Source organism: Anarhichas minor, unplaced genomic scaffold, assembly GCF_050575085.1.
Source record: "Anarhichas minor isolate MPS153535 unplaced genomic scaffold, ASM5057508v1 ptg000002l, whole genome shotgun sequence".
Lineage (NCBI taxonomy): Eukaryota > Metazoa > Chordata > Actinopteri > Perciformes > Anarhichadidae > Anarhichas > Anarhichas minor.
The window spans coordinates 4,335,713-4,356,934 of NW_027466448.1; the positions used below are offsets into that span (position 1 = coordinate 4,335,713).

General features: G+C 43.3%; 1 protein-coding gene across 1 annotated transcript in view; it reads right to left on the reverse strand.

Annotated features, from left to right (window-relative positions):
* Window positions 1-278: 278 nt before the first annotated feature.
* The window catches only part of ntng2b (netrin g2b), a 51,062-nt gene continuing 30,118 nt past the window's right edge, over window positions 279-21,222 (reverse strand). The window contains exons 4-7 of the mRNA XM_076098762.1: window positions 19,582-19,611; window positions 3,839-4,006; window positions 1,613-1,747; window positions 279-502 (exon numbers count right to left, since the gene is read on the reverse strand). Of these exons, the coding sequence (XP_075954877.1) occupies window positions 279-502; window positions 1,613-1,747; window positions 3,839-4,006; window positions 19,582-19,611 (557 nt within the window). The remainder of the gene's footprint in view (window positions 503-1,612; window positions 1,748-3,838; window positions 4,007-19,581; window positions 19,612-21,222) is intronic.

The following is a 21,222-nucleotide window of genomic DNA, read 5'->3' on the forward strand; positions in this document are numbered from 1 at the left end:
CTTTCTTCTCTGTTCGACCTTCTCACACCTGAGCACACACCCTGTATCATAACAGTCCTGTGAAGTGTGTGTGTGTGTGTGTGTGTGTGTGTGTGTGCGTATATATGTGTGTTTTGTTAGGAGACTGGGGCTAGTTAGTGTTGTGTGTGTGAGTTTTGCGAGTGCCGGGGTGTGTGGGTCCACGACTGGAAGCGGCCCTAACCATTCTGGGTCACCCCTCGCCTCGCGTACACACACACACACACACACTCTCCTTAGTCCGAGGGGCATTTCGTGGCTCAGTGTGGAGTTAACGTGGCCAGCAGGTGGGCTAGCAGAGTGCAGAGCAGCAGGGTGGCCGTGGTAAGGTGCAGGGAAGAGGCGGCGTTGCAGTCCTTGCCGGCCTCGCAGCGGGGGGATTGGCACAGTAACCCTTTAAACTCTGGAGGACAGATGCACTTCTGGCTCTGGAAACATGTTCCTCCGTTCTGGCACAGGAGCATCTCCTCGTCGCAAACGTTAGCTGTGAGCGGAGACGAAGGCAGACAGAAAGAGTAGCATAGGGAGGAGAGGGAAAGAATTGCAGAGGTAAGGAGAATGAGAGAGAAGTCAGGAATAAAGAGGGCACGGCAAAGTGACAGATTGACAGGCAGTAAAAGGATAGAGGGGGAGTAAAGAGCATAAAGAAGAAGGAAAGATGTATGGCAAAGAGAAAGACAGGTGAGGGAAGATGAGGAGGGGCAATGTTAGAAAAAGCATGATGGGAAACAGAGACGCAGGGGTAGGAGAAGAATTCAGGGCAGAAGGAACAAAGTAGAAAAGAAAGCAGGAGGAAGGAACGAGGCAAGATAAATTCTCCGGTCTTTGCCTCAGGGACAACAACAGGTAACACCTGCCTTCTTCTTTTTTTTTTTTGCAATTCTTTTCTCTGTCTGCTTTTCTTACGTCTGCACTTTCTCAGGGTCAAGTCAAAACCATTGTCTCAAACACAGCAGAAAATCCACTGCATTTGTGATATTTGTTAAGTAATGATTGGAGGAACAAATGGCATCGTTAAAACACTATAAAAGGCATTAGGAAAACCACAGAGGTAGTTGCACTGCAAAAGATACTTAACCTAAAAATGTACTCAGAGACAATAGAGGGGAGGATCAGGCTTCCATGACAGGAAATAATTACGTTGAGCTAACATGTTTTAGTACACCAACGATAATTGGCTCTGTTGCATTGGAGTATTTGGAGTAAGATGTCAACTCTAAAGTGGAGTAATATGTCCCATATTGTAGTAAATAAACCCACAGTCAAAATACATGTACGCCTGTGGAGGTGTGGTCTGTGTGTGTGTGTAGGGTCTATGTGAGACTGAGGCCCCTCACTATGGTAGATGGTAGAGGAAGGCGATTCCCTGTAATGGGGTTAAGGAGTGATAGGGTCATCAATTAAAGGAGCAGCTGATGCTGCTAATGAGCTACATGATCTATTCCCCCCTGAGTAAAGATCACCTCGGGAGATGCACAGGCTACACAGTAAGTGGCACAGTGCACCCGCAAACGTCCTGGAAACCTACAACATTTGTTCATGGCTGGATTTATCAGACATGAACCCAGAGAAAACTCTGCCTCCTTATACTCACAGTAACAGCCTTGTTTCCAGTAGTATCCTGGCAGACAGTCGTCACACTTGGCCCCCGTGGCCCCGTCTTTACACTGGCAGAAGCCTGTGCTGTTACATCGGTCATGAACCGAACCCATCTGGTTGCAGTTACACTCTGAAAAAAAAAAAAAGAGATGGAGGCATTTAGAATAAAGATTTAACCAAGAGTTGAAATGAGTTCAGCCAAATATGTGGACATTTGTATTCAGACTTGATTTGTTTTTTGTGTCGATGCTTTTCAGAGCTGCAGCACTGTGGAAGGTGAAGTTTGTCCGAAGTACAGAGAAATCCCGAGATGCTGCAGAGATTCAGACCAGAAATTTTCGGCCCTTTTCAGCCATCAATATTCTTGTTTTGCACACCATGCACCTCATGGTGAAAAGGATGCAAAGTGTTTTTTCTATAAAACTCACAGATAATGTGATACGTGTAATAGTGTCTTGACTAAAAAAACTACTGTGATGTAGTAAAAGAAGTTACATTTTGGATGTTATCCCCGAGATTTGATCCCACAGACTGTAAACAAACTGTCCCAAGGATTCTAAGAGGCTAACGTTTGCCGTTGGCTTCCTAATAACGGCACCTATCGCAAAGCCTACCACACTGGGAAGACGGATGTCAGAAAGTACTGTGTCAGATGTTTGGGAAACTAATACTATCTAAATATAACTGCAAGTTCTTTTTTTCGCAGAATATCTCCTTTCAAAGGCACGTGTACTACGTGTTGGGAACATTGTGGTATTTTGAACAGGTGAGGGAGATGCAGACGTCTTTGTAATAATAAAACAAATTCAGGCTTGGGCAGTTAAAACTTCATATGATTCAAATGGCCTATAAATCACCACAAACTAATGTTTACTTTCAGAAACACCATGAGCTCTGCTCCCTACCAATCACAGTAACTTGAAAAGCGAGGGTTAGTAAACTTGACAAACTAGCAATAGTACGCTAGATTTAAAAAAATGACCCAACAGAAAAACCCAGCGCAGTGTTGCCAACAGCACGAGCTCCAAAAGTTTCTAAATCGAGCAAGAATGTCGCCAAGTTGGCAACACTGACAGTTTGTCCCTTCAGGCCTCCTTTCAACGCCTGTCCCCCAAAATGATCATTTTGAAAGTAAACGTTTCCTAATGAACAAAGACATTCATTTCTTTAGACTGAATGAAATGATATGATGGTCTCATTACAATCCTGTGACAGCTAGAGATGCAGGATATTTCGTTTTTATTTTTGCAGAGCATTTGATTTATTGATTACCAAACATAGCGTCAACACAAGATGACATTGGATTTGTTCCATTTTTCATATAAATTACACTTATTTCTGCAAGTGGTTATCATTACAAATGCATATATTTATAGAAGCTGACTGATATCCAGATCAGTGGTAGCAGATCAGAGATGGTAAAAAAAAAAAAGTGCACAGCTGCGTATTTGCTTTGCATCTGTCTGTCGGTTGACCAGAGTTTCTCTTATGATCTGATGTAAGCCAGTAGCTTAAGCTAAACCCACGATCAAATTAACTCATTTATAATAAAATTATAAAATATTCATAGAAATGAAACACATTACACAACCAACGCCATGCAGTTGGTATCCGTGTGTTTGTGGGTCATGTGCATTAATATTGGGATTGTATGTGAGCCACTGAGGGAATGTGTAGCTGTGTCAAATGTCTGTGCAAATGCATTAATGCTTGAGAGGGCATGGTTTCTTGCTCTGGAGATGCCTGGTGCGAACTAATTTCTTTTGCCATGCTCGGTGTGCCAGTGTGCTGCCAGACGAGCTAATGGGGCCTTCTCTGTGCCGACTCCAAGGCCTGTTTGCGCCCCAACCGCCACAAGTTTAACCCCCCGACCCCCTGCTGTCCACCTGCAGATGGATTGCTTTAAGGGTGCTTGAGGGTGTTTGCATCAGTATTAGTCGAACAATGTTGGACTTCTAAACCATTTTTACACATACTGTACAGTAGCACTACGCTGAACTATTATTACCTTTTATAAAGTTGCTATTGTGAATATTTTAGCAAACGGGTGCCTTATTTTATAATAATCTTTGTGTTAAAAAACTCTGAAAAAAAACGTGTAGTTGCTTGTATTTTAAAGCAACAACGCCTTCTCTGTCAATCACACACAACACACACTCCACCACCACACACACACACGCCGTCCCCCTCCACGCACTCCTTCTTTCCCCTGCACACTGACCGATGCAGACGCTCTCATCATCCAGTTCGGCAGAGGCGTTGCGGAAGTATCCCAGTCTGCAGTGTTGGCAGTTCTGGCCCCTGGTGTTGTGCTTGCAGCTGACGCACGTGACGATGTTCAGGTAGTCGATGTAGCTGCAGCGGTTGGAGTGGCCGTAGCACTCACAGTCTGAAAGAAGGAGACATGTTTGAGTTCCTTTCCTAGAGGAAGATAATTATACATGTTCATGATGTCAAAGTCAATACTTGGGATGGGGTAGTACCCTTGTAAGCATGCTCATGGGATTCTTCAGTGACCGGTGGAAGTGATAAATGACTTGCATTAACAGATGTGTCTGATGGCTTTAGTTTTAGACGTCAGTGAACAAATGAATGGCTCCGAGTGTGTTTTATGACTTGCCTTTCTGACTCTATATTGGTTCAATAAAGACAGACCACTCCCTCTCCATTACTACACTCACAGGTTTGCTGAGTCTGCTTCGCTGGGCTGCACTGATTACTGATGGGAATTCCACTATCCTGTGTGTGTGTGTGTGTGCATGCTTGTTTGTGTATATGTGTGCAGGCGTCTGAGTACAGGTGTGTTAAATGTGTCTGGGAGTTTAATTGCATTCCCAGATGAGTAGATTATATGCCCAAGAATCATAACCAAGGGAGTTTGAGGTGAGTGATACGGTACAGTAGTTGTTTTCAGACTGCACCCGACACCATGAAATCGGTCTGACACCACTTAACTGATGGAAAACCTCCACTGCGTCTCCTCTCTTTCACTGTTTGTTCTTCATTTCCACAGTCTTAAATTCTCTTCCATAAGGCGCTGCACAATCAGAGCTCTTTATTAAATTTTCCCTTTGTAATTCATGATTATCTGAGAGGATTTGATTAATCTTCATGCTCATACGCTTGATAAATTAAGACTTTATCCATATTTCACACCCTAAAACCAAAGCTAAAAAAAAGACGCTGCAGAGAATGGTGTTTTGTATAATTTTTCCACAGAGGGAGAAATGAAAGCCTGATATAATTTACTCTAGGATCTGCATTGTGCAGAGGGGTACAGCAAGTGTTGCTCTACATTCTCACTAGTATCTTGGCTGAGGCTGGTAGCTAATTAAGGTTTTATTAAGCTTTAGAAGTTGCCTGCAATAGTGCGCTGCAAGGCATCACTGTCCTCTAAAGAGGCGTTTACCAGGCATGTTTATGCAAATACACATTTAAATGCACATTAAAAAGTCTGAGTTTAGCTGTTTAATCAGCCGTCACATTATTATTTTATTATTGTTTGGTTGATGATGCCAGCTGAAATATTAATGAGCTGGTTTAAAAGGAAACCAGCGAGTGCAGCGCCATAAAGTGCCTCTCTCAGCACTGAGGAAACCATGCTAGCGGTGGGGGAAGAACTGCCTGATTAAATATAAATGCCCAATTACGCCACAGACTAGAGATGCAATGGGACATTGTTCCACAAATTACCGTCAGGAGTCAAGATGCTGCTTTATTTCTGTTTGTCAATTGTGAATTGTTCACGTGAGAGATGGTTACATTGACAGAAATGAAGAGAGCTGCCTGCATCAAAGAGTCTTTAAGGGTGAAGGAATAATGGCACATTTTGCTAACAAGCATACTTTCTAAAATCAATGAACAGGAATGTCAAAGTCTGCGTTTGTTTGATGGTTTAATATGAATTTAAAGTCTAAATACTTACCTTGATCATGCACATAAAGCAAAAACACGACCAAGAGGGAGTTGCATAGGGAAGAGAGGGAGCAAAATGAAAAACACAAGACATGCAATGAAAGGAATTTTCCCACAGGTTGCTGCTTGAAAAAACAGCGTCCACACTTATGTGAAATGAGAGAGTTCACAATCGCTGATCTGAACCAGAGGATTTAACCAAGCTCGAGTCTCCTGTCTGTATTTTCAGACCAGGTCTCTTACCTCTGAAGTCATCGTATATGATCCCATACAAGTGTCTGGCCTGGGGCTCTCCAGAGATCAAGAGTTTCAGGAGCCCTTGAGGGATGAAGGAGTCTTTGTTTAAGATTTATCTCCACGTCATTTACGGTGCTCTACAGCTCTATACCTTCACACAGCTGGGGCACGTATAGGTGGGCATCAGTACTTCAGAGAGGTGCTATGGATTAGGTGGATGGGATTCCCACTAGACTCTACCTTAAAGAAGGGGGTTGCTTTGTTCTATAAAGCTGACATAATCTTCACCTAGTGCAGTGTTTCTTAACTGGAGGCACAGAACCCAAAAGTCATCCTCAAGATTTTCTTAGTTTGTCTTCACATGATCCAGAGCTTTCAAGTCAAGTCCTATTTGTCAGCTCAATATTTGACTGTTAATATCTGGGGTGGACTAGAAGCTGATGTTTTAAAGGGAGTCATTTTCAAAATGCTCCAAAAAGATGAACTTGTAAGTTCTGTCCTGACCTTGGAAACTCTCCAACACGAACTTTTGTGGTGAGATAAGTAGCTGTTCGCGGGCTTTTGATCGAATCACACAAACGTTTGTCGTCAGATTGTTTCCCCAACCCCTGATTCCAAGGTCAAGAATGACCTCTTGAACTCAACTTTTACCACGATATAGACTATACATCTTAAAGTGCTCTAAAAACAGTTTGAACGTAACGTTTGGCACGGTTTGTCTTAAAGATATTCCAAGTGGATTCCATTTTCTTAAACATTTTTTGGGGAAAATCATATAGACCCATTAAACTTTACAGCCTTAAGTGAATAAGATTGATACAAATGTCAGTTTGTAGATTAAACCAAGAAAAGGATGATTAACTCTGGGCTCAAATGATTCAAATCACCACATTTAATGGAGCTATAACTGCAACACTGTGTCACCTATTAATCTCATCAGGATACATTTTGGGTCCCAATTAGCAAACGGTTATGAATCACTGTGTTATCTCAACACATGTTCTACCTTTCCTTTTCTCTCTTTCTCTCTCTTCTCTCTCTTCATCTTCTCTCCCAGGAGTGTGTTTGTGGGTCTCATGACTCCTTCTTCCCCACTCAGGTTTGTGGTGCACTACAAAGGAGCAACAACTTGCAAATCAATCTATATTGACGTAGCGCAGATCATCGCAGGCTGTTTTACCAAACGACGACAACAACATCTAATGATTTGTGAGAAACCGTTGATAATATAGATCCTATTCACATATAATGTAATCGACTAAAGGACTAAGGATTCTTCTGGGTATTTAGCACAATAAAAAGTTCTCTTTTCTTTTAAAAGTATCATACAATTGCTCTTACTATCTATAGTCACTTTAACAGACCGGACTTTAAACTTAAAAACGAATTATTTTGAATGCAAAAACAGCATTCTGTCTTTCAAGAGCATTTTCCATGTGAAGTTCATTTCCTTCCTCCTACAGTTGGTACCAAATTAAGATTTTGCCTTATAGCGTATGTTGACTGACAGGGTATCACGTAGTTAGAGACAAATTTAGATACATTTGTTGTTCCCAGTTTCTGTTTTCACTGTGAGCTACCAAGTTTAATTCACAATGAGAGTTTATGCATACTTGCTGCACCACAAACAATCTACAGGAGCATTGCCACCACTACATATAAAAGAGATGCCACTCTTTTCACCTTTTCTTTCTTTATGCTTGTGCTGATATTGTGGGGAAAGTGTGTCTACTGCATACTTCCTTCACTACAGATACACTACAGTATATAAAACTACAAGACCATTGCTACCACTACATATAAACGATACCTTGCCCGTGCCCAGATGAGGTTGTTGATTTGTGGCCATGGATCTCATGTCCGTGTCCTTCAGACATGTGGGAAACTGTCAAACCACAATCATCATAAACATAACAAGCAAAAGGATCATAGGATCATATGATTGTATATGCTATTTTTCTCAGCAACCTAAATAAGCAATGTATATTTGTGTGTTTTTTTTACTTGGTTCTACTGTCCTTTTCTTGATCTGATCTTGAGTCTCGGATAAAAATATTTTGCGTCTCATGTGCGTGTCCATGAGACTCATGCTCATGTTCCTCAGGCTTGTGGGAGACTGCCCGAGATCATTGTCAACAAAAGAAACAAAAACAAAGATACATTTCTGCTTTTTTCAGGGGCTCATTTTAGTTTAGACAGCTGAAGGTGTATCTTCTATTTACTGTGCTAAAGGTCAACTATAGTATATAAAACTACCAGAACATTGCCACCACTACATGTAAAAGATATCCTCTCAGCTTTTCTTTCCTCCGCCTCCCATTCCCCCCGTGCCTAAATGAGGTAGTTGTTTTGTGGTCATTAGTCTCATGTATGTGGCCACGAGCCTCCTGTACGTTTTCCCTCAGGCTCGTGGGACACACAACACATTTCATTAGAATTACTACAGTATGCACAAAAGATTAAACTTTTCGTTCAGCTTTTTTCCCCTCCCCGTGCCCAGATGAAGTTGTTATTTTGTGGCCATGAGTGTCATGTTCGTGTCCATGAGTTGCCAAGTTTAACTCGTAGTAAAAGTGTATCCACTGCATATTTATAGATACCACTACAGGTCAACAACAGTACATAGAAGGATATACCTTCATGCTTGTCCTCCCTTTTGGTCCCGTGCCCAGATGAAGTTGTTGTTTTGTGGCCATGAGTGTCAGGAACGTGGCCATTGGTCTCACGAACGTGGCCATTGGTCTCACGAACGTGGCCATTGGTCTCACGAACGTGGCCATTGGTCTCACGAACGTGGCCATTGGTCTCACGAACGTGGCCATTGGTCTCACGAACGTGGCCATTGGTCTCACGTACGTGGCCATGAGTCTCTTGTACGTGGCCATGAGTCTCTTGTACGTGGCCATGAGTCTCTTGTACGTGGCCATTGGTCTCTTGTACGTGGCCATTGGTCTCACGAACGTGGCCATTGGTCTCACGTACGTGGCCATGAGTCTCTTGTACGTGGCCATGAGTCTCTTGTACGTGGCCATGAGTCTCTTGTACGTGGCCATGAGTCTCTTGTACGTGGCCATGAGTCTCTTGTACGTGGCCATTGGTCTCTTGTACGTGGCCATTGGTCTCTTGTACGTGGCCATGGGTCTCTTGTACGTGGCCATTGGTCTCCTGAACGTGGCCGCGAGTCTCTTGTACATGAGTCTCTTGTACGTGGCCGTGAGTCTCTTGAACGTGGCCGTGAGTCTCTTGTACGTGGCCGTGAGTCTCTTGTACGTGGCCGTGAGTCTCTTGTACGTGGCCATGAGTCTCTTGTACGTGGCCATTGGTCTCCTGAACGTGGCCGCGAGTCTCTTGTACATGAGTCTCTTGTACGTGGCCGTGAGTCTCTTGTACGTGGCCATGAGTCTCTTGTACGTGGCCATTGGTCTCCTGAACGTGGCCGCGAGTCTCTTGTACATGAGTCTCTTGTACGTGGCCATGAGTCTCTTGTACGTGGCCATGAGTCTCTTGTACGTGGCCATTGGTCTCCTGAACGTGGCCGCGAGTCTCTTGTACATGAGTCTCTTGTACGTGGCCGTGAGTCTCTTGAACGTGGCCGTGAGTCTCTTGTACGTGGCCGTGAGTCTCTTGTACGTGGCCGTGAGTCTCTTGTTCGTGGCTGTGAGTCTCTTGAACATGAGTCTCTTGTACGTGGCCGTGAGTCTCTTGCATGTGGCCATGAGTCTCTTGTACATGAGTCTCTTGTACGTGGCCACGAGTCTCTTGAACGTGGCCGTGAGTCTCTTGTACGTGGCCGCGAGTCTCTTGTACGTGGCCGCGAGTCTCTTGAACGTGGCCGCGAGTCTCTTGAACGTGGCCGCGAGTCTCTTGAACGTGGCCGTGAGTCTCTTGTACATGAGTCTCTTGTACGTGGCCGCGGGTCTCTTGTACGTGGCCGCGGGTCTCTTGTACGTGGCCGCGAGTCTCTTGTACGTGGCCGTGAGCCTCTTGGACGTGGCCGCGGGTCTCTTGGACGTGGCCGCGGGTCTCTTGGACGTGGCCGCGGGTCTGTTGGACGTGGCCGTGGGTCAACTCTACGGCACCATGTGTCTCATGTCTGTGTCCCTCAGATGTGTGGGAAACTGAAACGCCACAATTGCGATTGAAATAACAAGCAAAAACACATCATAAGGTAGATTTTAAATGCTGTTTTCTTTGTATCTTAAACAACCAATAAACCATATCTGTCTTTGAACATATTTCTCTTGATACCAAATTTAGATTTAGCAGTATAACTATCATGTCACTGAAGAGACAAATTTAGATTCTTGTTTTTGCCTTGTTGTTCTAGTGACAACAATTTGTGAAAGTTTATCTCCTGTAAATTTTCACTTCTACACTTTTCTACAGTTAGTTAAAACCACTACAGTATATACAAAAACATACCTTCACCGTATCCAGATGAGGTTGTTTTGCGACCATGAGTCTCATATACATGTCCCTCTGAATTGTGGGAGACTGAAATACGACAATTGTCATTGAAATAATAAGCAAAAATCAAGATACACTTTGCTGTTTCCAGTTTTGCTGCAAGTAGCCAAGTCTTAATTGTGGTGAAAGGTTGTCTACTGCATATTTCCATCACTACAAGCAAACTACAGTATACCTGCTATCGCTACATAGAAAATACCTGTTGTTTCAGCTTTTCTGGCCTTATGCTCCTGCTTCACCCTTTCTTCCCCGTGTCCAGATGAGGTGGTTGTTTTGTGGCCATGAGTCTCATGTGTGTGCCCCTCAGACATGTGGGGGACTGATACACCGCAATCATCACTGACATAACAAGCAAAAATATGAGGTGTATTTTTTACGAGAAGATTGCCACCGCTACATATAAAAACTATACCTTTCCTTTCAGCTTTTCTTTCCTTATGCTCCTTTTTCTCTCCGAGCCCAGATGAGGTTGTGGTTTTGTGGCTATGAGCCTCGTGTATGTGTCCCTCGGACTTGTGCCGAACTGAAACACCACAATCATCATTAATGAATGAAGCAAATGCCAGCAAGCAAGCAAAAATGTAGATGCTTTTCTATTTCTAATTAAATTTTTTGCTGTCAGTTGCCAACGTGGGGAAGGATTATCTACTGCATTTTTCCTCTACTACAGGTTGAGTTCAGTTGGCTACAGCTGACTTTACAGTACATAAAAGGATCTACCTTTATGCTCTTACTCACTTTTATCCTCGTGCCCAAATAAGGTTGTTGTTTTTTGGCCATGAGTCTCTTGTACTTGGCCGCGAGTCTCTTGTACGTGGCCGCGGGTCTCTTGCACGTGGCCGCGGGTCTCTTGCACGTGGCCGCGGGGCTCTTGTACGTGGCCGCGGGTCTCTTGTACGTGGCCGCGGGTCTCTTGTACGTGGCCGCGGGGCTCTTGCACGTGGCCGCGGGGCTCTTGCACGTGGCCGCGGGGCTCTTGCACGTGGCCGCGGGGCTCTTGCACGTGGCCGCGGGGCTCTTGCACGTGGCCGCGGGGCTCTTGCACGTGGCCATGAGTCCCATGGTCCTCAGACTTGAGGGGGACTGACACGCAACAATTGTCAGTGACATAACAAGCAAAAACATCCGGTGTTATACATTTGATATGCTCTTTTCTCTGCAAGAAATACATTCTGTATCCATTTCTACTTCATCCTGTCAGCCAGATAAATAATATGACACCACTATTGGTGCCAAAATTATGATTCAGCTCTATCACTGATGTTGAGTGACAGACTATCATGTCAGTGAAGAGATGAATTTGCTGTTTTCAATTTTTAGTGCCCCAGTTGTTGTTCACCGTGAGCTGTCAAGTTTAACTCATGATAAAAGTGTATTTACTGCGCCAAAAGTAAACTACGGTATATAAATCTACAGGAACATTGCCACTACTACATATAAAAGAGTAATACCTGTCATCTCAGTTATGCTTTCTGTCTCCTCCTTCCCTTCCTCCCTGTGCTCGGATGAGGATGTTGTTTTCTGGCCATGACTCTCATGTACGTGTCCCTCAGACTTGTGGTAGACTGACACACCACAATCATTATTAAGACAACAAGAACAGACAACGTATGAGGTAATTTACATGCTCTTTCCAAAGCAACCCGAACAATAAGAACCGTATAATTAGGCCGATACTGCAGTGGGTAAAGATTACTGATATCGTCTGCCTTTCTCTCCCTTCTCATCTTCCTTTGAGACCTTGTTTTCCTTTTCTCTTTCTCTCTCTCTGTGTCAGATAGTGGATTGCCCCATCAGGGGCCTCAGCCCTGGGCTTGGGAAAAAGCTTCGAGAGTCAGAGAGGCTTGAGAAACTCCTTCATCACTACACTCTCACTCTGGTTTGGAAAGATATGACATGCACTTCCTTTTATCTGAACGTCATGACATTTTCTGAAACTCTCCATATGTCCTTGTTTCTTTGTTCCATTCCATAATAGAAAGAATATCTGTTTTGTTCTTATTTCTGCTCCTTTATTTGATATGAATATTCATAAGATGCTATATACAGTAACATCTTCTCATGGGTGCAGCTCCTTATGTTGAGATTTAATGCTCTCTGTGGTGCACTCACACATTATCTCAAATCAATACGAGAGACAACCTAGAACACACATTCCGTTTTTACTGCATTTTTAATTGTCTCTCGCTCAAGTTTTTCCTCTTTTTCTCTGTTTCATTTTCCCAGAGGGCTTTATGCTATTCCCAAGATCCTTTGCTTCAAGATTTTAGGGCTACAAATGAAAGAATAGGCATGTGAAACTAGTTTAGTTTATGGATCAAGCCCTCTCTTCATTTTACCTTTCCATTTACTGCAACACCGGCACAATTCAGTAAATCACCAAAGTCCTCCTCACATGAGTGATTAAGACAGAAATATAAAATAACCGATTGCATGAAGCAACCACACCATGCACGTCATTTAGGGACTAATGATCTCCAGACCACCAGAGAATACAATGCTTCATGCATCCATCTGTGTTTCCCCTTGAGGGTTTTTTGTGCAGGCGATGTACTTCTCCAGTTGTTCTTCTTCAGAGGGGGGGGGGGGGGGGGGCATCCTGCAAGCATCCTGCTCCCCTGCGGAGCGTCCCTCTTCAGGCTATCTCCCGCCCACTCTCTCCCCTTCATCCCTCCCCGTCCCTGGGGCTCCAGTGAGACAGGACGCCAGCAGCTGTTCTCACAGCACCCTGGACCATATCACACAACTGGCATCATGCCATCACTACCTCTCATCAAAGTAACCCCTGCCTTCCTCCGCTCATGTCCGACTCCGGCCCCACTGGACCTACTCTCTCACACATCTGTCACAGCTGCACACACGCGTGCATACACGCAAAATTAATGAAAAAAAGACTCTCTTGTGGGAGAGCAGGATTCTGAGTCCCGGTTGTTCCAAAAGGCAGACGTAGCACAGCAGTGGGCATAAATGCATTTACTCTCAGTAACCTATGCTGCCTTGGGGGTAGGAGTGATTTCAACTGTTGTTGGCATTCATCTCAATCAGCTCAGCCCGAACCGTCTGACTGGCAGGTTCATGCAGGGTTCCCGCTTGCTCTACACTGACTGACAGAAGGGACCTCAAACACCATGTGATTGTTTTATTTATATCTTGACACTCTATAGATTAATGCCCCTCCATGATGTAGTATTTTGCCATCTACTGCAGTAAATTGAGGTTGATGTCAAGGGGGATGTTTTGGGCGTAGTCCTGATTCTGTCTCTCCTGTTACCTCTTCATATCTATCTGTCACTCTGATCCTGCGGCTGATGCTCCGCAATCCTCTCAATGCCTCTGAGTGAGGCACAGACAATGTCAACTGAACTCAGACTTTTTGCAAACCTCTCACTCACTCATCCATGTTAACAAGATTTCACTGCAACTACCAAAATTGAATAAGCGTTTCTGACATGCGATATGATGCTGAACATAATGATTATGGAAGCTTGTGTATACGAGCATGTTCGGGACTTTCACCTCGTGAAAATTGCCAATTTCGGCAAGGTTCCACACCGAAAGAAACATCACGTTGGCTGGAAATGAAAATGATCTCCTGTTTCTAAATGAGATTATTCTATTTTCTGGCAGCCTGTACTCTACTCTATATCTACTGTCAACTAGAGCTATGGGTGTGCCTTACCTCCTCTCTCACTATGCCTTGAGTGTTTTTCCTCAGTGTCGTGCAGGCTTGTTTGATGGTGAAGATGAGACAGGACAGACCCTATTGTTAATGGATGGTGGTGTAGATCATGATTAACAACCGAATGATGCGTGGACTCCTTTTGGACTGGGTGAGACGGATGTGAATGTTCGGGGATTCTCTCCGAAGGTGTGAACACCTCTGGTGTCAAGGAAACCCGGTGCTCCTCAGCAGGAAGGCTAACCCCTCCCGTAACAGGAAGTGCGTCAAATTCTCCGATGGGCACCAGTGGAGGCTCAGACAAATGCCTGGTGTGTAACACATTGTCTGTTACCGGGGCTGAGCTGTCTGTAACTCTGGTTTCTGCTGGTGGAGCTCTCGTGTCTGTTGCATCGGTTGCATGAGGACAGAGAATGGAAATGCAATGAGGAATGAGCGGGCTAAGACATTAGCATAAGAGATGCAGCATCAGATTGTTTATCCAAAGAAAGCCTAGCTTTCCCTTTTTCCTCTTCAAACTTGCGCATACACACACACACACACGCGAGCATGCACGTTCAAACACACAGAAGTGCGAACACACAATGATAGTGTGATTTCACACTGCTGAGATAGGCTAAACTCAAAAGCTGTTCCACAACCCTTTCAGTGCTGGAAATTGTGTTAATTTTTTTAGCAAAACACAGTGACTGTTAAAGGTGTGACTATTGTTAATACGGCTGTAAAATGAAAACACACGCTGTTTGTCAAAGTGTATTGCTCTGTTTTACACGTACAGTGTTGTGTACGGATGTGTGCATATGTTTTGTCATCTCTAAATCTGAGAGACGTTAATCTCTCACCTTCACAACAGTAATTAATTAATTACTGATCTATAAATACAGTACTGTAGTGGTACAATATATCGGCTATGACATAATATGATTGCATAAAACTACTGGTACAAGTTGCCGTGTTTAAACTGTTCTGATGTCCTGACTGATCGTCATGCTATTTTCTACTAATGTGAATCTGAAATTATTTAGTGGCCACAAGTTTATTCTATTTTACTGTTACTTAGTGAGAGAGAGAGCATAATTGTGATGCTAGATTTTTAGACTTACGGCTGCACACAACACTGTGTTACACCATTAATACATGGTATGTATTAATATGATGTGAACACCAAGTACATCATTGTACGCTCTACATCACCAATGAAAGCAGGAGTTGACATAACTTTTAACCATCACACTTTTACAGTTCTCTATTCTAGTATAATCACACTACAATCATGACTAGTCTCGTACTAGCTAGTTTGCAAGTGCCTACCTCCACCTGGATCAGAATGATGAGGGTTTAGAGAGCTGAAATGTGAGTTTCCAACCCCAGAAACGGAGCCGCTGGAGGCAATGGACTCTGAATGTAAAAGTACAAAGTAAAAAAAAAAAAAAAAAAAAAAAGCAGGGCCAAGGTCTTAGTGTCATTTTCAGCCATGCAACAGCGCCATCACTCTCTCACGCAATGCATCAATAATCTAAGCTGATTCATTACATCATCATGTAACATGTGCCTGTCTGTCTGTACAGATGGACTCACTAACGGTCCTACGACACACACACACACACACACACACACACACACACACACACACACACACTCTTCAGCGAGCGAGTGTCCAGTCCCTGCTCGCCTGCTCGGACACATTTTTAGGTGTCTTCCACACAAATGTATTTGCATATAATGAGATCATTTGTCACTTGTATTAATGTAGCCAGAGAAATTATAACAATAATGTTTAATGCCACTTGTCAGTCTCGGCATTCTCATCATTTATTACCGGAGTGCTGGACATTGATTTAGCTCCACACTAATGAAGCCGTTGTTATTCAGGACCAGTTAACGTGTTTTTTTTCCAGAACACCTAATGGTGGCAGGAGGAGTGAGAGCATGGATCTTATTAATATGTTACATGATCTTCCAGACATGATCCAATCCCTCTCAGTCGAAGGGCAAGTTCAATCCTTATAAAAAAATGAAAAGATTTGAATAGACGGGCGTGAGATGAGGATGGTGGACAGATAGGATTGCGGTTGATCGAGTGCAGTACGTCCCCAGTGCCTGTGAGTTTGCATACACTTGTCTGTCCGCATGTGTCTGCTAGTCCTTTATTGAGGCTATTCTACAGCTCTGGGAAGATGAAGTCATGCGGGGTCATGGTGGCTGGATTGGTGGCTGTATGACCAGGTTTTAGGATTTGGTTTGTGTGACCTCCCCTCCCCCTTCGCCAAACGCCCATCTGTCAGCCGACCAATGGGCTGCGGGCTCTGTGGATCAGAATCTCTTGCCAAAGTTTTCTCTACACGTATTGCTGTTATTAATATTAAAAAATAATATACATGCTTTGAATGCATATTTAAATGCAGTTGAGAGCCAGAGAAAATAACTGAGATTACAGATGATTAATATTGAAGATAATTTGTCGTTATATGATCTAGTTTTTAAAGTCACAGGACCTTCAGCCTCACAATAAGATAAAGCGTGTGTGTGTGTGTGTGTGTGTACATGAACAAACAGTAATGGCGGCCGCTCTGTGAGAATAGAACCTAAGACCTCAGATCCCCGGGAGGAGGGGATGAAGATGATTTATGTGTTTCACTGAACTGCGCCATACGCCCGCCAGAACTCCACAGTGCACGCACGCGCACGCACACACACACACACACACACAGATAACAAGGCTTTGCTCACATCAGGGTCACGTTCAAGCCAAAAACACTTCTCTAAACCTGGGATACAAAAACGGACCGTAATACTCTACAATGGTATGATCTTCCTCTCTGGTGTCCCAGAAGTGCAAATGAGTATTTATGTTTAAAATTGTATATATTGGAAATTATGTTAATTAATTATATATATTTAGTGCATTCATAATTTTGAAGGAAGTGATTTTATTGTTTAAATGTAGTTAATAGTTTTGTCAAAAAAAGATACAGCTTATATTTGAATGCCAATTATTTAGACAGATTAAAGCTGCAATGATTATTTAATTAATAATCAATCAGAAAATAAATAATACATATTTGTATGCAAAAATGGCAAAAATTCACTGGTTTCAGCTCCTCGAATGTTGTTTTTTCTGGTTTTCTTAGTTTTCTATGATAGTTAATTGAATAGCTTTTGACTTTAGGATTTATTTTTGGTCAAACAAAACCAAAAATGGTGATTGTTTGACAATGAAAATAATTGTTAGCTAAAGCCCTGTCATGGAAGTAAAATATAGTTCAGAGAATCACCTTATGACTGTAAATGTAAAGCAAAAGTCTACATGTGATGTGTGTCCTTCATAGCGGGCTTCAAAAAGCTTACAAAGGACTGCAACTGTTTGTACAACGTCAAAGCTTCTGTCAGCCCCTTCTAAATCACAGCTAATCAGTGAATTCTTTGACTTCGCCACCGGTGTCAGCCAAGCAACAAAAGTGCTGTGCTGTTCAACAAACGCTCCTAATGGATTTCCTTCAGACAAAAAAAAGAAAAGAAGAAAGTCTGACGACATCACAGCGGTGCCGAAATCCCAGCTCCTCCCACGTCCTAAGTGCTTTTCTGGTGGAACATGAGCGGTCCGCTGCCGACCAAGATGGCAGGTTTAAATTTAGCATGACGAGGGCGAGCCGGGCTTTGAGGTCCACTTTTACTGTACATTCAAGCGGCTGACAGATTCTGTTCACGTCCACCCTGGGCTGCTTGAAATCAGTCAGTCAGAACAAATAAAGTCTAAATGTCCATACAGTTTGACGCCCACGCTCTCAAGACGGGACAAGTCTGAGATATAGACGACCAGGGAAATGCACAGCTCTAGACCTCCAGTAGGTTGCAGGGTGAATTATGTATATATACACAGACACAAACACAAACACACTGCTTGTTGGCGTCTATAAGCACAACCACAGTCAGGCACACACATTTGCTTTGTCACAAGTGAACAGTGAGTCTCCAATACGCAGCTGCTGTATCATCTGACCAGCTGTGGCCAGTGGTGTAAGAAGTATTCAGATCCTTTACTCAAGTTCAAGTATCAACACTGCACTGTACAAATACACCAGCACAAGTAAAGGTTGACTCTTAAAAAAAATCTACTCGTTTGAATTAATAGTTTTTGTACATTTTAGGAAATAGGCTTTCTGGCTTAGAGGTAAATGTAACAGTGAGGATTGGTGCTACTTTCATATCTGTCCGTCAAATAAGAAGTTTCCAGTTTTTGTGCTAAGCTAAACTAGCTTCATATTTGACCCAGAGACAGGAGAGTGGTATCGATCTTCTTATCAAACTCTAAGCAGCAAAGAGGCATTTCCTGCATTGTCAAACTATTTGTTGAAGACGTGTGAGAATCTTGAAGGAAGACAGAATGGGGAAAATGACGCCTTATTCTCGAAATTCCATGAAACAAATTGACTTCCATTGAAATGATGTCTCTGCAATGGCAGATGTCTTCACTTGTTTTTATAAAATAAGACTTTCAGGACTCTGTAATAGACAAAGATGAAGATTTCTGCAGTGTGTGCAGTATGGCATGTGTCTATCTACAAAGTAACTAGTAGCTACTAGCTATATCAAGTACCTCTGGCTATGGCTAATGTACTTTTCCGCACCTTCCCGAGGGGCTCCAAAGGGCTCATGGGTAATATCCGGGGACCATTCAGCTTCTGAGATGGTTGTGGCGCTCTTTGATTCACCTTCACCTTCAGTTTCACCCCCCGCTTCAGTTTCAGCTTCACCCTCTGTCTCGTCTTCACCTTCAGTGGCAGTAAATGTTCAGCAACACAGGTAAAAAAACGTGGATTGACAAACAAAAAGTGAATCCGTGGGAACCTGAAACTGAACCACTAAACTCATTATCAGCCCATTAGAAAGCATCATTTGTCCCTTTGATAAATCCCACCCATTATTTTGTCTCTAATTGTGAGAGGAGACCTTTTAAAAGCAGACTTCTGCAGTGCAGTCCAATTGCTCAGTCTATCCATGCATCAGCCTTTTACTGTCCGGCCATGTGGAGAACAGCCCAGTGCTGTCAGGGTTGATGTTGCCACTTTGCCGATCGTTTCTGTCTAACAGCTCGGAGGCTGAGAGCCTCTCCAAAGAGAGAATCCCTAATCAAATTCCCTTTTATTCCTGCCTCCCAGAGCTCCTCACCCGGATTCACACTGCATTACAACACTATATGCTCACATCCTTCTCTAGCATTTCTCTGTCTGTCTTTTCTCTCTCAGTTCCTTTTGCTGCTCCATCCAACACCCATCCTCCCCCCCTTCTTCAATCCATCCGCAGCAGCAGTGTCTTTAGTCTAAATAAGAAAAGCAGAGCTGTGGAAGAATTCCTCCTGTGCAGGTTAGTGTGATGTGCTGTGATGAAAGGACATGGCGACAGAGAGGCCTATTAATAATAAAGCACACAGGGCCCAAGCTGCAGCACTGCGAGAGGAGATGCAGGAAAAGAGAAGTGACTGAGTGGAGAGCCAGCTGAACATCACAGGAGAGAGGGAGAGTTTAGGAGACGTGCAGGAAAAGCGAGGTACGGGGTTAAAAACTTACATTTCAAAAACAATGCAACAAAAAAGGGGGAGGAGACAATGCAGGAAGAGAGGGAGAGAGTGTGGAATTCCACCTCCTCTGCTTTGCATTATTACTTACTAGAACCGGAGGGGGAACCAGCAATTGTACCTGAAAGAGAATAAGAAGAGGGAGAGGAGATGAGAACTTGTTTATTTATGCATTCAATTTGCCTAAAGACTTGACTGTGCCTCATTCATCAGACTCAGGTGGCAGAGAGAGCTTAAGAGCTGTTCTGCAAAATAACGGTTTGTTGGAGACCACCTCTCAATGTCCCGGAGTAATTACTGGGCTTGCACCGCCTCCCCCATCCTCCCTAATTTGCCCCGTTACTCTTCCCCCAAAATCCTCACATTCATAGGGTCCTCATCATATATGTATGTTTTAAGAGAGCGCTGCCACTTTGCAACGCTTGAATCAAAAACGTTCTGCCTTCCCTGCATGTTTACCAAGATTGTATTTATAGTTAGGTTAGCTTGGCATGCATAATGCAGTCCGTGGAGACCAAACTGTTTCGTGAGCCATGGCCATTTTGTGTACGATTTCAACCGAGCATGTTTTTAATTTTTAAATTCCACTAATGGGATTTAGGAGTTTAAAAGGGTGGTGATGTGCTCTGAAGTTGTGTATCAGCATTAGAACTGGGTTGGAAGCAACAGCATGATTTACAAAAAAAGGGCTGACAATAGAGCCATTCTTTGCAGTGTGTGTGTGTGTGTGTGTGCAGGTACAGGTGTATGTGAGTGTGTATCTGCCTGTGTTTCTCTCTGTGCACATGCGAGTGTGTCAGTGTTTGTTTGAAAGGAGAAAACTAGGGAGGGGCTGCCCTAGATTATTATTTTATCATAGCTAGCTACTGTAGCTGGCTACAGTCTCCGAGAGGATTTCCCCCCACGCACTCCCACGTTGTAGCACAGCTCTGATCTGCTCTCTGCATTGAGGAGACGACAACTCGGAGAACTCAGTCTCTCCATCGACTTCTCTCAACTTGTACCCTTGATCCTGCTTTTCATTCAGGACCTCATGACAAAACCCACAACATGAATCAAGTATACTGGAAATCACTGCATGTATATTTGTTTTGAAATAGAAAATATCATTTTATGATCAGTCAACTCTGATTAGAAAGATTGAAATGAATTGCTTTGATGCCACAGATTCGCAATAATGTAAGTAAAATAATACAACAAAAGAAAATACACAAAATACTTAACAATTAAATCAATAATATTTTGTTATTGTGAGAGGCTAGAGTCGAATGTATTCCCATTCTTTGCTCTCTAAAAGACACTGGACAATGTTTCAAATGTTTTCTGTACAGGAGCTAAATGTGACCCACTATCAGCTAATGGGACACAAAGCTAGCATTAGCATAAGCATCAGCGGGGCTAAACTACCAGCAATAACCGCTAACGGAGCACTAAGGTAACATAAAATAAACTGGGCTTAAGACTGCAACATCAGCTCTGCAACCCGTAAATGGAGCAACTAGCGAGCGCGGCGTTTCTCTTCAGTGAAAAAGATTATTTGCTTTCATTCCAATAGATAGAGATTGATATCACCCTCATGTTTGTACAGTAAATAAGAAGCTACAGTGAGCAGCCGGGTAGCTTAGCTTAGCATAAAGACGGGCTCTTTTCCAGTACAACAAAAAGCTTATGAATTAATACGTTTTGTGTCATTTGTATAATTTGTACAAAAACCAAAGTGTAAAGAGGACAA